This window comes from Thamnophis elegans, chromosome 1, assembly GCF_009769535.1.
Source record: "Thamnophis elegans isolate rThaEle1 chromosome 1, rThaEle1.pri, whole genome shotgun sequence".
NCBI classification, from domain to species: Eukaryota; Metazoa; Chordata; class Lepidosauria; order Squamata; family Colubridae; genus Thamnophis; species Thamnophis elegans.
Genome location: NC_045541.1, coordinates 75,112,050 through 75,126,123, shown reverse-complemented (window position 1 = coordinate 75,126,123; position 14,074 = coordinate 75,112,050). Strand labels below are relative to the sequence as shown.

Below are 14,074 nucleotides of genomic sequence, written 5' to 3'. Positions count from 1 at the left end.
ATAAATCTAAATAAATATAGATAAATGAGGACAGCAATTTCATCTCTCCCCACACATCTGCCTCAGAGGGTGGTCCAGAGCAGTTGTGAGGATATTGGGGCTATGATGGGAAGGGGAAGGATGAGATGTCATGCCTACAGGCTTCTAGTCTCAATCCTTTTGACTTTATTTGACCAACTGTACCATGTCCGCCAGGGGAGTTTGGGTTGGGAGCATGTGGGTGGTATATTTCAGATATCCCTTTTCCAGCTGTAAATTTATTTACAAGCAAGAAAGATTCCATACTGGAATCTCCCTTCAGTACAAAACAAGATCGTAGTTAATCTGCCCTAGAAGTTGATAAAGGAAGTTCAACCTCAGAAAATAACTTCAGAAAATGGCAGAGAATATAATTATACATGATGATTGTCTCCCTGATATTAAGAATTCAGTTGTTCTTATATGTTGTCAGGTACATGTATTTCACTAATATGCAAGAGCGAGCCCCAAAGATTGAACGTGCAGCCTTAGATGGAACAGAACGAGAAGTGCTCTTCACCACTGGTTTACTTCGACCTGTTGCACTAGTGATTGACAATAAGCTTGGGAAGCTCTTTTGGGTGGATGCTGATCTCAAACGAATTGAAAGTTGTGACTTATCAGGTGTGTTTTGTTCTCTTTTTTGTATAAAATGTCCTGAGTGTCTCTTGTTACCCATTCAAAACATTGAACCTTTTGGTGAACTGCACAAGCTAGTAACTAGTTCAGTATTCTTGGATAATTCTGTAACTGAATGCTGAATGGATTTTTCTCTAAAGTAGGGTTTCTGGGGGGTATACTTATTCTCCTCTTTTATTTTCTTTGTAACTTTCCACCTTTTACTCTTATCCTTGGTTATAATTAGTTCATTACATTTTTAATTATTTGCTCCAAGTATCATTACAGAATATGAATGTTTTAGATAGTGATAATTATAACCTGTTCTGGTGTGTCTCTGTGTGTGTGTGTGTGTGTGTCTGTCTGTCTGTCTGTCTGTCTGTCTGTCGCATTTGTGCTGCTAAATAATGCAGTGTGCTCCCTCCCATATTTGGGCATACCAGGGGTTGTGACACAACACAATGTTTGTTTGTGTGTCTGTGTGTATGTCTGTGTGTGTGTATGTGCATAGGCATAGGCATAGGCATATGAAATTGTTGTATTACTTTTTTGGACACTTGCTTTGGAAATAGCCTCTGATTGTAATGTTTTAATTGTTTTATTATGTATATTACCCAGAGTCCTGATGGAGCCAAACAGTCTATAAATTAGATAATAATTTATATATTACATTAATAGGGCCAGAAGGACTTTAGAGGCCAGGAATATGAATCTATGCTCAGGATAGGAAAGTTTAATTTATTACTGTAATAGAAATTTGGAGTATAGTTGTACTAGAAAAAGATTTAACATATTTGTATTTTATGTCAATATAGATTTTAATAATTCTGCTAAAAGCATATTTTAAAAACAGAAAAAAGCAAGGATAAAAAGACAACAAAATAAAACAAAACCCATAAAACTGTAAGGCCCTTTTGGTATAGTGAAAAGAAGAAAGCTAACTAGGATAAAAGAGAATTTTAGCATTATTAAGTAGGCAAGATGCATCACATATTATGATTCTTCAGAGTGCTACATTTTGTTTGTTCATAAATTAATATTAAAATTCTAGTCTGCAAATAGATTGTCCATTACTGTTTTTGTGTGAAATACAAACTTGGTTATACTTTTAAAGTAGTAGATTATGTCCTATTTTTCTAGGGCATTTTCAATAACTGTCAGTAGTGTAGTTAATATTTATATCACATCTTCCCTTTAAGAATTCAGGATATTGTACAAAGCAGTTTCTCTTTCATTCCCCCCGCCCCCCCCCAGCTAATTTATAATTTGAAGCAGGTTGAGAAAGAGTTTCTGGCTGAAAGTCACCCAGTGAAAGTAGTGATTGATCCTGGCTCTTTTGCTTTCTTTAATCAGTGGTGGGATTCAAATAACTTAACAACCAGTTCACCCAGGATCAGGTTGGCCATCATGGGGTGCGTGACCCATCCCCATCCTCCAGCTGTGCCACACATGGGGGACGAGCCTCCCGCGACAGCCAACCTGATCCTGGGCGAACCAGTTGTTAAATTTCCAACCTTCGCCAAAAGGCTGTTTCCGAGGTCTTGCCTGCATGTTGGTCTTGCTGCTTTTTAGCCTTCTGGACACTTCTTCTTTAAGAGGCGAGGTTTCTGAGGAATGAGGAAGGGGGGGTTACCATAGAGACAAGAATTTGATGCGAACCGGGAAGAAGGCGGGGCTTAGCAGTGAGAAGATGGAGTTTCAGGCTATTCCTGAAATTCCTCTATTCCGAAGGATTTTTGGACGGGTTCTTTGAACTCTAGCTGTCCCGGAGACGACAGTGAAGGTGAGGAGAGACCCTGGATCTCAGAGACACCCGCAAGTCTCGGGGGGGGGGTATTAACTCCTCGTGCCAATTCCTTTCTGGATTAGCTGCGTGCTAACTGAAACTGCAGGTTGCCCCTAAGAATGGCAGAAGTGATGTCATCTGGTAAGCTGATTTTATTATTCAAGAGAGACTGTCTGCATTAAAAGCTTAAGCTAATTGAAACCAAAGAACAGAAATTCAGCGGCGAATTGGTTTTTTTTTAATGGATTTATGGTTGGTGGCTACTTTACTTCTTAAACGTTTCAAGAAACTCTTTGACATCTTCCCCCCTCTGACTCTCCCTAAGTGGATCGTAAAGTTTATTTTCTACTAATTACCCCTTCACGATCTGACATTTTTATTACTTGGCCTTGTTTACGATCAGATAAGATTGCACAGCTTGTAAAGAGACTAAGAAAAGTGCTTCGAAGTTTGTGAAAAAAAAGAGCTTGTAATTTTTAACTGCGACACATCATGGCGTTTCAAAATACCTCTAAGATTTCACTTCAGATTCTTTTTTCCACATGTCGAGACCTTTTTGACTCCTATCAAAGACTGGAAAGAAAATTGGATCATCTGATTTTAAAATATGAAGTAAAAACTGAGATCGTTGAATGTTTAAATGTTCCTGAAATACAAATGGAAAATGCGAGAAATGGTGTCTGGTCTATCTCAGAGGAAGAAAGGAGGGGGGGAGCTACAAAGAAGACTCATTTAAAGAGACAGAGTGCAGGAGGAATGGAAAATCCACCCTTGAGAATTAAAGTCAATTTGAAAATTTTTACAAGCCCGGGACAACATTATTATTTCATCACCGACATTCAGAGTCAAAAGGTGCAAAGATATCTTTGTCTGGATTTGCTTATAAAAACATTTGGTAAATTTATCCAACGAATGGCTATTGGACTGAGAAAATCTCGCTGTTGGGACACAGGCTGACAGATGGGAGAATACAACTTAAAATTAGCTAAATCTGATTACTCTAATTTGTAATAGATATAGCTGAATAATAATTAACATTGATGGTAATGTATATAATATGGAATTGGCTAATAGACTGAAGAATACAATTGAAATCTAGCTAAACCTAATTGCTCTCTTTGTAACAGATAGAGATGAATAATAACTGATATTGATAATGTATATAATGTGGAGTTGATATGATATATAACAATTGGATATGAGAAAATATTTTTGAATTATACATAAAGAGTATTAACTACAACAATTATTACTATTATAAAAACTAAATAAAATACATACAATCAAATGTTAATCAATACTGGGAAAATGTTATGATATATGATATAATTAAATATTATGGATGTTCAGCTAAAATAAGATATGAGGATTTGATGCTAATAGAGGATTTTACAAGCAAGTAAATGAAAGGTCAGCATGTGCTATGGATTAACTCTTTTGCATAGTTAAGGATGAAGGATGTTTAAATAACTATAGGTAATTAAAACTGAAGGTATAATGATGTTAATATGGTAAACATTTGAGTCAAGATATTTGAATTAATATGAGTTAATGGAAGAGAAGCACCAAAGCATGTGGTAACCAGCTGATATACTTCTTTTTTTTTATAATAGATACCTGTGTTTTGTTTTCCTTTCCTGCCTTGTCCTTTGTAGTTTTTGTCTTTTTTTTTTTTTTTTGCCTTTTCTTTTTTCTTTTTTTTCCCCCCCCACTGGTGTGGGCAGGTATTGTTCAAGATTATTATTTGTATTAACATTTTTAAATAATAAGTACAGTTAAATGAAAATGGATATATAATAATGCTTGAGGTAATATGAGTTATGTTTGTTGATTGTGGAGGATCTATAATCGATTGATACATTTTCTACAGATGTAAAGAAAGATGCTGTACTTGTTTTAATTAAAATTAAAAAATATTTAATTAAAAAAAAAAGAATTTGATGCGAACCGGCCGAATCCCACCAGTGCTTCTACTGCAGTTTAATAGAAGTGTATCATATAAGGGGACAAATGTCCCCTCCTCTCATTCTCAGATTAGAAAATTTCATCAGTTCTCCAAATCATGTGAAGCAGCAGCCAGTGAGTTGGAGAACAAATGCCCATTTGCTGAAGAATGGCTCCTACGGCAGCAATCTTCTGTCATGAAACACAAACCTTTTTTTTCTGATATAAGAAACAAGAAATCACAATGTTGATGTTGTTTTACCTTAAGTTAGTTGTAAACTTCCTCTGTCTCACCAAGGAAAACTAACCATTATGAAGGAGGCCTGTTTACAGTTCAGTTCTGAACAGATGGATAAAACTGTCAGATTAATTTTAGCTGCTACTAATATAAACTCCATTAGGAGTGGGTGGGAGTTTTAACGTAAGAGAAAAATAGGACTTGATACCAAACATTATTATTCCTTTACAAAATCTTTGTAATGATATGTTGGCAGCCCCTTTTCTCTGCGACCCCCCTTTTCTTAGTGATTGGTAAAAGATTAGGCAGAGGCAGCTATCAAAGAAACTGTAGATTTGGTACTACTGTCTTATAGATACACCCACCCACAATGTGGTCAGCATACCCACACTGGTAATAATGATTCTCTGTTGGATAGAGAAGATGTAAAATTTGGCACTGATGTTTTGGAAACTTGGTGTGAATTGTTGCAATTTTCTATATGTCACTTTTGGCAGTTTTAGCCAATTTCTTCTGTTTTAACACCATCTTATAACTATGTAATCACATCATAGGTTTCTCTATACACCATATCTAACTTTATATATTAGATTTAAATAGATTTATATGATGCCATAAGTATAATTATACAACTGTAGAGTTAAAGTAGCCAGATGAGGTGTTGGTGTCCATGGGAAACAGGATGTTGAAACTGGGCTTTACATTCTCTTCGTTTTGCAAGATGATCTGTAATTTTTCAATAAAATAAATCATTGCAGTTTTTATATTAGGAAACAAAAAAGTGACTAAGATTACCCTTTTTTGTTCAAAATGAGTTGAGGACCCAGCCAAATAAGTGATACAATACTGAAAATTGAGTTCTTTAGCCTTTTACTTGACAAATGGGAAAAATTTATTTTATGTGCACTTCTAAATGAATTGAACTAATTCTGTTCTCTAGCTTAATATAGAATATTAATACAGTAGTCATTTTTCTAAATGTTATTATTCACTTCTACTTCGAATGCTGCATGAAATGTAATTATTAAGAAAAATTGCTCATAAAATATTTATCTTATGAGACATCAAATATAATTCCACTGAAAACCACTTCTATAGAAGAAACTACATAACTTCGATACAGTCTTCTCTTTCTGGATTAGACAAAACTGGTTGTACTTATTTTCTCATTGGTCCTTTAATAAGGTGTTGCAGTCTGTTTTTGTATTCACTTTACTCATGTAAGGGCTGTCGAGTACAGAACATTTACAAAAATCAAGTTGCTAATTTTTGCCAAACAACCATCTAGTAGTTATAATAATTTTTAAAAATCATTATTATTTTTTCCCCAAAACCTTCCTTTAAAAAAAAAAGAAAGAAAAGAAAGTCTGTATTGACAAAAATTATATTATACTTTCAGGGGCTAACAGGGTCACATTACAAGATTCTAACATTTTGCAGCCAATGGGTTTGACTGTTCTGGGAAATCATCTCTACTGGATTGATCGGCAGCAGCAGATGATCGAAAGAGTGGAGAAAACCAATGGATACAAGAGGACCAGAATACAAGGTCGAATTGCTCACCTAACTGGTATACATGCCGTTGAAGATATTGATATGGAAGAATTCTGTAAGTTTATTATAATATTAAATTCTTAATGTTCTCCAATATCCTGTTACATTACCCGTTTTTATTCTCAGCTTGCTGCTCAGATTCGTGAGTCAGTTCTAATAGGAATTTTAAACTCTGAAGGACAATTTTTATTTGAGTCTAAAAAAGTTTGGCATTGAATACTCTGAGATCTAGGATCAAGTGGAATTTGAACTTTGAAAAGCTAATCCAAATCCAGATCCTTATCATTATACCACATTGTTCACTTGCAAATAAAACAAACCCATATTCACATTGTGAATCTAACAATATAGCTCATCTGACTGAGACATTCTGATTTACTGTTTTTCAAAAGTGAGTAGAAATCAAGAAATAGCCATGTCTAAAACAAATGGACTTCATATGTGAAATGTTAGTAAACCCAACTCCTTTGTTTTACAATTCTTGATTTGATAATGATCACTATATATAAAATAAAATAGTTTGTACCAATTTCAGGGCTGAATAACATAGTTGAATATTTATTCCAGAACATTCTCTTTTTTTTCCTTTTTAATTAGAATCAACTGAATGGCAATTCCAAGACTGATTTTGGTTTGCAAAATGAAGAATAGGAATAATAGGAAATGAGTATTCAAGTATGATCCAATTTTAAAATAGTGCACAACCACCACTTCTCTCATCATTGACTGCTATTTACTTATTTTTGTTTATTAGGACTATATTATCTACATATTTTTTAAAAATTACATATAACACAAAATTAGCAAAACTATATAGATCTGACTTTCCTTATCAAAATGACAGAAAAGAAACAAGTCATAAGAAAGGCTTGTCTATAAACATATCATAATTGAAATAAAGGATTTGAACAGATTGCTCAGCAGTCTTCATTCTTGCACCTGAATCTGTCCTAATTCCTAAACTTATATTAGTCACTGCCAAAAAGCTTTTTAAATGCTTTATATATGTTGTTTAAATATTGTTTGCCATTGTTTTATAATAGATTTTTATAAGCTACCATGAGCCTATAGGAGTCACCAAAATATAAATTCAGTAAATAAATGCATACATCTTTCAGTTGTACCCTGTGTACAACTGGTCTGCATATTTTGTTGCTTGGAATATAGCCAAATAGCAGAAATGCATCTTTAATTGTCAGTGATTGAACTAAAACTTCACTGATGATACTATAGATTTCAATCCCCAAAGTGGCAATCGTGGGATATGCCCGGACCATATGAGATAATATTCCAATTTTTTATTTTTCTCTCCAGTTTCAGGGTGAATTGCATCCAATACAGAGGTGGGTTCCTACCGGTTTGTCCAAACTGGTAGTAGTATGCCGGCCTGGGTCGCAGAACAGGCAGCGACCCAGGCTGGCCATGCCCCCAAACCATCTTCTTTTTTAGTTTTGCACATGCGCAGAATAATTTCCATTGAACTGCCTATGCATGCACAGTGTGCATTCAGCGTGCACATGAGCAAACCAGCAGTAACGCCCACCCATGATCCAATACTTACTACAGATTCTTTCATGTCTCCCATCTAACAGAACATATACTATTATTCCAACCTCTTTTTAAGAAGGAATAAATTGATTTTGGTTGCTTCCTGAAAAGCCTCTACTGTCAAAATGTCAAAGATATCAATGGCAACAAGACTACATAGTCCAAATATACATATATACTCAACTTACTGTTCTCTTTCAGGATAGGCAACATTATGCAAAACCAGGAAAAGAGTGAGAAGTAGTGTGCAATAAAAATTAAATGCAAGAAGTAAGAGAAAATAAAATAAATCTAACTAGCTCTAGTTACATAGCAGTGAGCACTTACATGGAAAAATTTAAATAGCTACTGTGAACATCTTGAAGGATGTTCCTGCCACAGAGAGTTAATTAATATCTTATAACTTTATTTATAAGTGTAAGGAATTAAAATAGGCAGGCCTCTTAAAACTTACATCAACCTTGAGTGAAGTTCATCTTAAATGAGATTATTTTACCTCATGTATATATTGTTGACTGAGACCTAGTGGGATGTTCAAGAACTTTTTAAATTAAAGTTAAACTAAAATTAGAAACCTTTTACTGTGGTTCTGAAGCCACAAACACGCCAACTTTAGCTAAGAGTTCATTGGAGCAAAGTTCTCTAAATTTGGAAATGTATCCAGAGTGGATTGTATTATCTCAGAATTCATGCTTCAGCCACATAAAAAATACATTTAGCAAAAAATCTGCTTTTTGCGCGAATGAGTGTATCATTCACAAAAGGAGTGGTTTTCAGAATAGGTTAAGAATAGGAGGACTTTTTTTGCTGTTCTCACTCAGCAGTACTTTTCTCTAGAAAACATCTTATTGATTTTTTTAAAGGGATAAAAAACCCTGCTCTCCACAGCCTTCCTAAGCACTTTCCATCACTGCTCTGTAAGCCCAAAATACTACAAAACTCCATTAACAAGCTATCTTCAGCCCTATAAGGAAATCTTCTGATTTTTTTTGGGAGATACTTGTTTTGTTTGCTTTTGGTATTTGGTAGTCACAATATGAAATCTCCCGACATGTGTGGGCTACTGTTTCTAAAAGAAATTGGCTGTTACATGGTAAAACTGATTTATCTTTCCTTCCTTCTTTGTATACTGCCCACAAGCATTATGTTACAACAACAAAGTCCTAGGTATCAGAAAATACAATAAGGAAGTTAATCCTTTGTCTTTTAATGATCAAGCAGGTACCTTTTTATAAGAGGCTGTGCACATTTCCCCAGAAGTAAGAAAAATGGCTGTTGACCACACATGTCCACGGGCAAATACACACACACACACGCACACACACACACATGTATTACAAGTCAGTGATTATTCTAATGCCGCCATGAGTTTATATACTAAACTCTGAAAATTTTCTAAGTTTTTCATCAGAATGAACAAGTAGGCAAAAAAATTGTTATGTTTTTTCTCATGAAATTTCCCATGCTTGCTGGGAGTTAAGAATATACCTGTCTTTTGATCTCAGGTAATATTGAGCCCAGTTCTAGAAAGGTTATTACTTCAGCTTGTATCCTGGGCAGCTTGACTTTTATGCATAATTATTTAGAAGTCATATAGTCTTCAGAGAACATAGAAAAGGAATTCAATCTTTTTTCATTGTTCATTAAACTCATTCTTTATCAAAGAAGATAGGCAGCCTATATATCAATTAAATAAATTAAAATAGGTTTCAAAGAGCTACTCTTTCATGCATATTGGAAACATTTACTTATTACCATTTGTAAAGTGTATAGAATATATTTATTATATACAAGCAGAAAACAATGTTCCACCCTATTCTCCATGTTTAAATGCCACAATTCAAAAGGAAAAGGAGGACAGAGGAAACTAATAGTTTTTTAAGATATTACTAATTACCAGTTTGAGTGGAAACAGATAGTTTACAGAGGGGAAGATGTGAAGTTAATTTTAAGTGAATGCCTCAGCTAAGCTACCGTAATGAGGATGTGCTTGCAGTTCTTTCGTTGTTTCAGTGAGGTGGAGCCTCACTTTGTTGCTAAAAATGAAACAAGAAGCGCACAATTGACCAATATTCTAAAAGTGTTGATTGAGAACTCTTAATATCTAAAGCAGTGTTTTGGGGTTTTTTTCCTCTTTACCATGCCCTATTGCTGCCTTTATATCCCCCCCTCCCCCACCTGCCAGCCTGTAAGAGTTTAACTGTGATATAGCAATTCGGGGCAATAATAAAGTGTCTGTAAAGAAACTTGGAATTTACAAACTATTACAGGTAGTCCTCAACTTACATCCACATTGGAGTCCAAAATTTTTGTTGTTAAGTGACTTTTGCTCCATTTTACAATCTTTCTTGCCACAGTCATTAAGTGAATCACTGTGGTTGATAAGTTAGTAACCCAGCTGTTAAGTGAATCTGTTTTCCCCAGTGACTTTGCTTGTCAGAAGGTCTCAAAAAGAGATCACATGACCTGGGACACAGCAACGGCCATAAATATGAATCAGTTGTAAAGTGTCTGAATTTTGATCCCATGATTATGGGGATGCTGCAAAGGTTGTAACTCTGAAAAGGGTCCTACGTCACTTTTTTCAATGCTGTTATAACTTTGGACGGTCATTAAATGAGCTGTTGTAAGTCAAGCACTACCTGTACTTAAGTAGTAATAGATCTAGGAATTTTCCCCCTAACTCTATAAACAATTGCTATCCTCCTTTTTTCTTTGCTTGAAGCAAACCATCCGTGTTCCCGAGATAATGGGAAATGTTCACACCTCTGTATAGCAAAAGGAGATGGGACTCCAAGGTGTTCCTGCCCTGTTCATTTGGTACTTCTCCAGGACCTCTTAACGTGTGGAGGTAAGTAATCTTAAGCAAAAGCTTTCCTTTCAGAAAAGATTGGCAAGCATTCAAGCTTCACAAGTCAGATGTATTTGTACTTCATGGCTCTAGAACAGTTCTCCTCAGCTACTGCTCCCTAGATGTAGCAGACAATGTGAGAATTATTTGAGTTAAACTCAGAGAGATCTGCAGGGCCCCGTTTTGTGGGAAGCCTTCACGTTGCTTGACCGGTTCATGCACTCAATCCCTTGCCATTGGCAGGCAGTATTTGCAGCCAAATGAGATTATGAGAGCAACTTAAATTCAGCAGGTAAATTTGACTACCATTTTTACATACACAGTCATCTTTCTGTAACTGTGACAGTATATTAACAAGACCTGTATAATATCTGTACTGTAGTTGGGAGGGAGTGTTATAGAAATCATAGCGAGTCTAATGTATGCTAATGTACACAGAACTGCAGTGCATTTTACTGTTTTCATAACTATGCTGGTTGTTCCCACCAAAAACTATGTTGTGATACTTTATTCATTATCTTGAGGAAATGCTGTAAGAAAATCTCACTGTAGTGTTATCTAATTGTTTCTTAGGCTCTGTATTTCAGTGAAATATAATAGAAGGTCGGTGGGAAAAGATAACAGCAAGAGGCGTTTTTATTTGCTTCCCCATAAAACAAGTATAATCTAAAACTATTCCACCCAAAATATATTGCAGCTGGCCCTCGTATTAGATTGTCTGCTGAGCAGCAGAACTTTTATTTTGTCTAGACTGAACCCCAGGTTTTTTTAATCCATATTGAGGACCTGCTCAGAATCACTCAATGAGTTGTAAACTAGAGATGGGTTATATTAACCAAGTGATCAAATTCAAATCATGAACCCTTGAGTGATCTCATCAATACATCATGTAGATATTTGGAGACCGAGTTCATACTGAGAGATTCTCTGTGCAATAGTGCCTTTGAACTTCTTCAAAGTGATGCAACTAATCAAACATTCCAGGAAATGCTGTGATTGGAGTACTAAATACTACTGAGAACAGTCCTGTTTGTAAATGACATCTACCCTCAGTGTTTCTTTTACCCGTTCTCCTTCCTTTCTCATTTTGCTTTGAGGATTTAAATAAAATAATCTACACAAGGCTATCCTTATTATTCCTCGGTTTCATTCAAAATTGGGGATAACAAAACCACAGAAAAGAAGATTTTATAAAAAATATGCAGTGCCCCAATCATCATTTAAAACATGCATAATATGCACAAAAAATCCACACAGAAATCATCTCCAAATTTGGGGTTATGTGAACTCCTTTACTGCAGATAATGAAATCTAGTCTGTATTTCCTCTGAATAAAGGAATCACAAATAACTAAGGGAACCTGTTTGTAAGCCGCCCAGAGGCTTCTAGACAAGATGAGTGTCACATAAATACAATACAAATATACATATAGATACACACACACACCTGTCTTTGAGTTGTTTTTACTGATTTCTCTGTGAAGTATAAATTGCATGGAAATTTTTTTCTACTAACAACAGGCCACTTTTGGATGCAGTGAGTTTTAATTAACTAGTTCTGTTTTCTAAATTTGTAGATAGCTTCTAAAAAAGCAAGATTTGACTTTAGGAACTGATATCATCCATATGATGAAGGCCTTAATAGTTCATAATTTCCTTACAAAGCTAATTACATATAACATTAAGTCATAAGTCACTGCTTGGAGCTTAGTTTCTGAGTTTACATTTAATATTCCAAAAGTGTGGCTTCCGTGTATTTTACAAAAATCCTGGAAATTGTTACTTTGGGTGGATAAACAAAAGGCAGTAGGAAATAGCATAATTGTGCTGTTATAATTACATACAAATGGCATTACGTAAAATCGATACCTTGCAACTCAGCGTTAAGCACTATGGTGCTATGTTTTTAGCTAAGAGTTTCCCCTATTTCAGTGTATATATACTGTCCAAATTTGTCCATTTTATTCCAATATATCCTTTCTTTGCTTTTATGGAAGAAAACATTTTTCAAAATATTTATGGCTATATTTTCTGTGAAAATAAACATCTCCTCTCATCAGGAAGGCTTTTTTCTCCCATCTTTGCAGCTTAAAACTTCCTTTTCAAGTTTGTTTTGAAAATACTTCTTTCTCTTAAATGACACATTTGCTGTACTATGAGCTCTCCAGGGATCTCTTATAAACAGTTTCTGTCTTGCAACCACAACATGCTCTGTGGTATTGGAGTTTTACATCTATTCTATGGAGAAAGAAATCAGTTTATTGGCCCATGCTTCTCCATTTGTGAGAGATTCCTCATGACAAATGCACTCTTCTTATTGTATGCTGAATCTCACGTTTACATACCATTCCTAATACAGTAATTTTATATTTATCCTTGTCTTTTCTCCTAGCATCCTAATTTGAAATCTTCAGTATATCAGATTTGTCAACCATCACAGGCATACTTATGTAGTCTCTCTGCAGTCACTCTATTCAGGGCCAAAATACTGAGCCTGATATTTTATGGTAGATTGTACCTATAAAGATGCCAAAAAAAATATGTGGGGGTGGGGTGGGAATTCATTGTGAGTTTTTTAAAGAATAGTGATCCAAGTGACTCACTGCATTCAATAAACCATTTGTTCCTTGTGTACAAGTGTAATTCTTCATGGGGAAAAATGCATTGTCTCAGATCTGGTTTACCTATTGTGAATTTTCAACTCAAGCCTTAAAAATCAAGGGATCTAAGAGGGCCTTATAAGAGATCGAACAACGTCCTGGATTTAGGCATATAGAAGTACAAGAGCAGAAACTCTCACCATTGTGTTGCCAGGAAAAAAACTTTTTTCAAGAGGTGTATAAGGGAAATAGAGTAAACTCTTTCAACATCTCTGTGTGGAGAATGTAGCTCAAATCAGCATTACATGTTTCACTCAGTTGTCCATTGTACCATTCAAGGTGCTCTGAATTAATTTCACCCCTCTTTAAAAGTGGTCAAATGAAATTCTTCCAGATGTCATATGGAGAAAAAAAATTCTTATTAGCTGATAAATCCTTGGAAAAAAGGCACAAAATGTTCTGTGATGATTGTTTTAAGGAAACTTTGGGTATAAATAAGATCTTGTTATTCATATTAGAAATCAATTGGCTAGACAGATTAATTTCAGTTAATTGTAATTTGTTCTATAAGAATTTTGTTCTATGAAAAAAACATTTGATTATTGTTATCAACTGGCTTTTTTTCAAACACGTTTTTTATAAGTAGCTGTCACAAGCATTTTAAGTTTGAATGGCAAGTTTCTTCATGAAAGGCAGATTTCAATACAGGGACTTGAAGGAAAAGCTAGTTTATTTTTTAATTATGTAAATGCAGCTCTTCTTAGTTATCAATTCATTTATTGCAGTTATCGAATTACAGTGTTTCATGTTAATTACTTAATTATAATTTAGACTTAGTGTATGATACACAGGACACTTATTTTTTAGGCATTGAATTTGCTCCTTTTGGAACTAGTTTTCCAGACTAAATCGCAAATT

The 14,074-nt window shown here is 34.9% G+C and overlaps 1 protein-coding gene across 1 annotated transcript in view; it reads left to right on the top strand.

The window, feature by feature from the left end:
- LRP5 (LDL receptor related protein 5) overlaps window positions 1-14,074 on the top strand; it is a 133,018-nt gene that overhangs the window by 105,999 nt on the left and 12,945 nt on the right. The window contains exons 15-17 of the mRNA XM_032221039.1: window positions 452-642; window positions 6,004-6,213; window positions 10,432-10,557. Of these exons, the coding sequence (XP_032076930.1) occupies window positions 452-642; window positions 6,004-6,213; window positions 10,432-10,557 (527 nt within the window). The remainder of the gene's footprint in view (window positions 1-451; window positions 643-6,003; window positions 6,214-10,431; window positions 10,558-14,074) is intronic.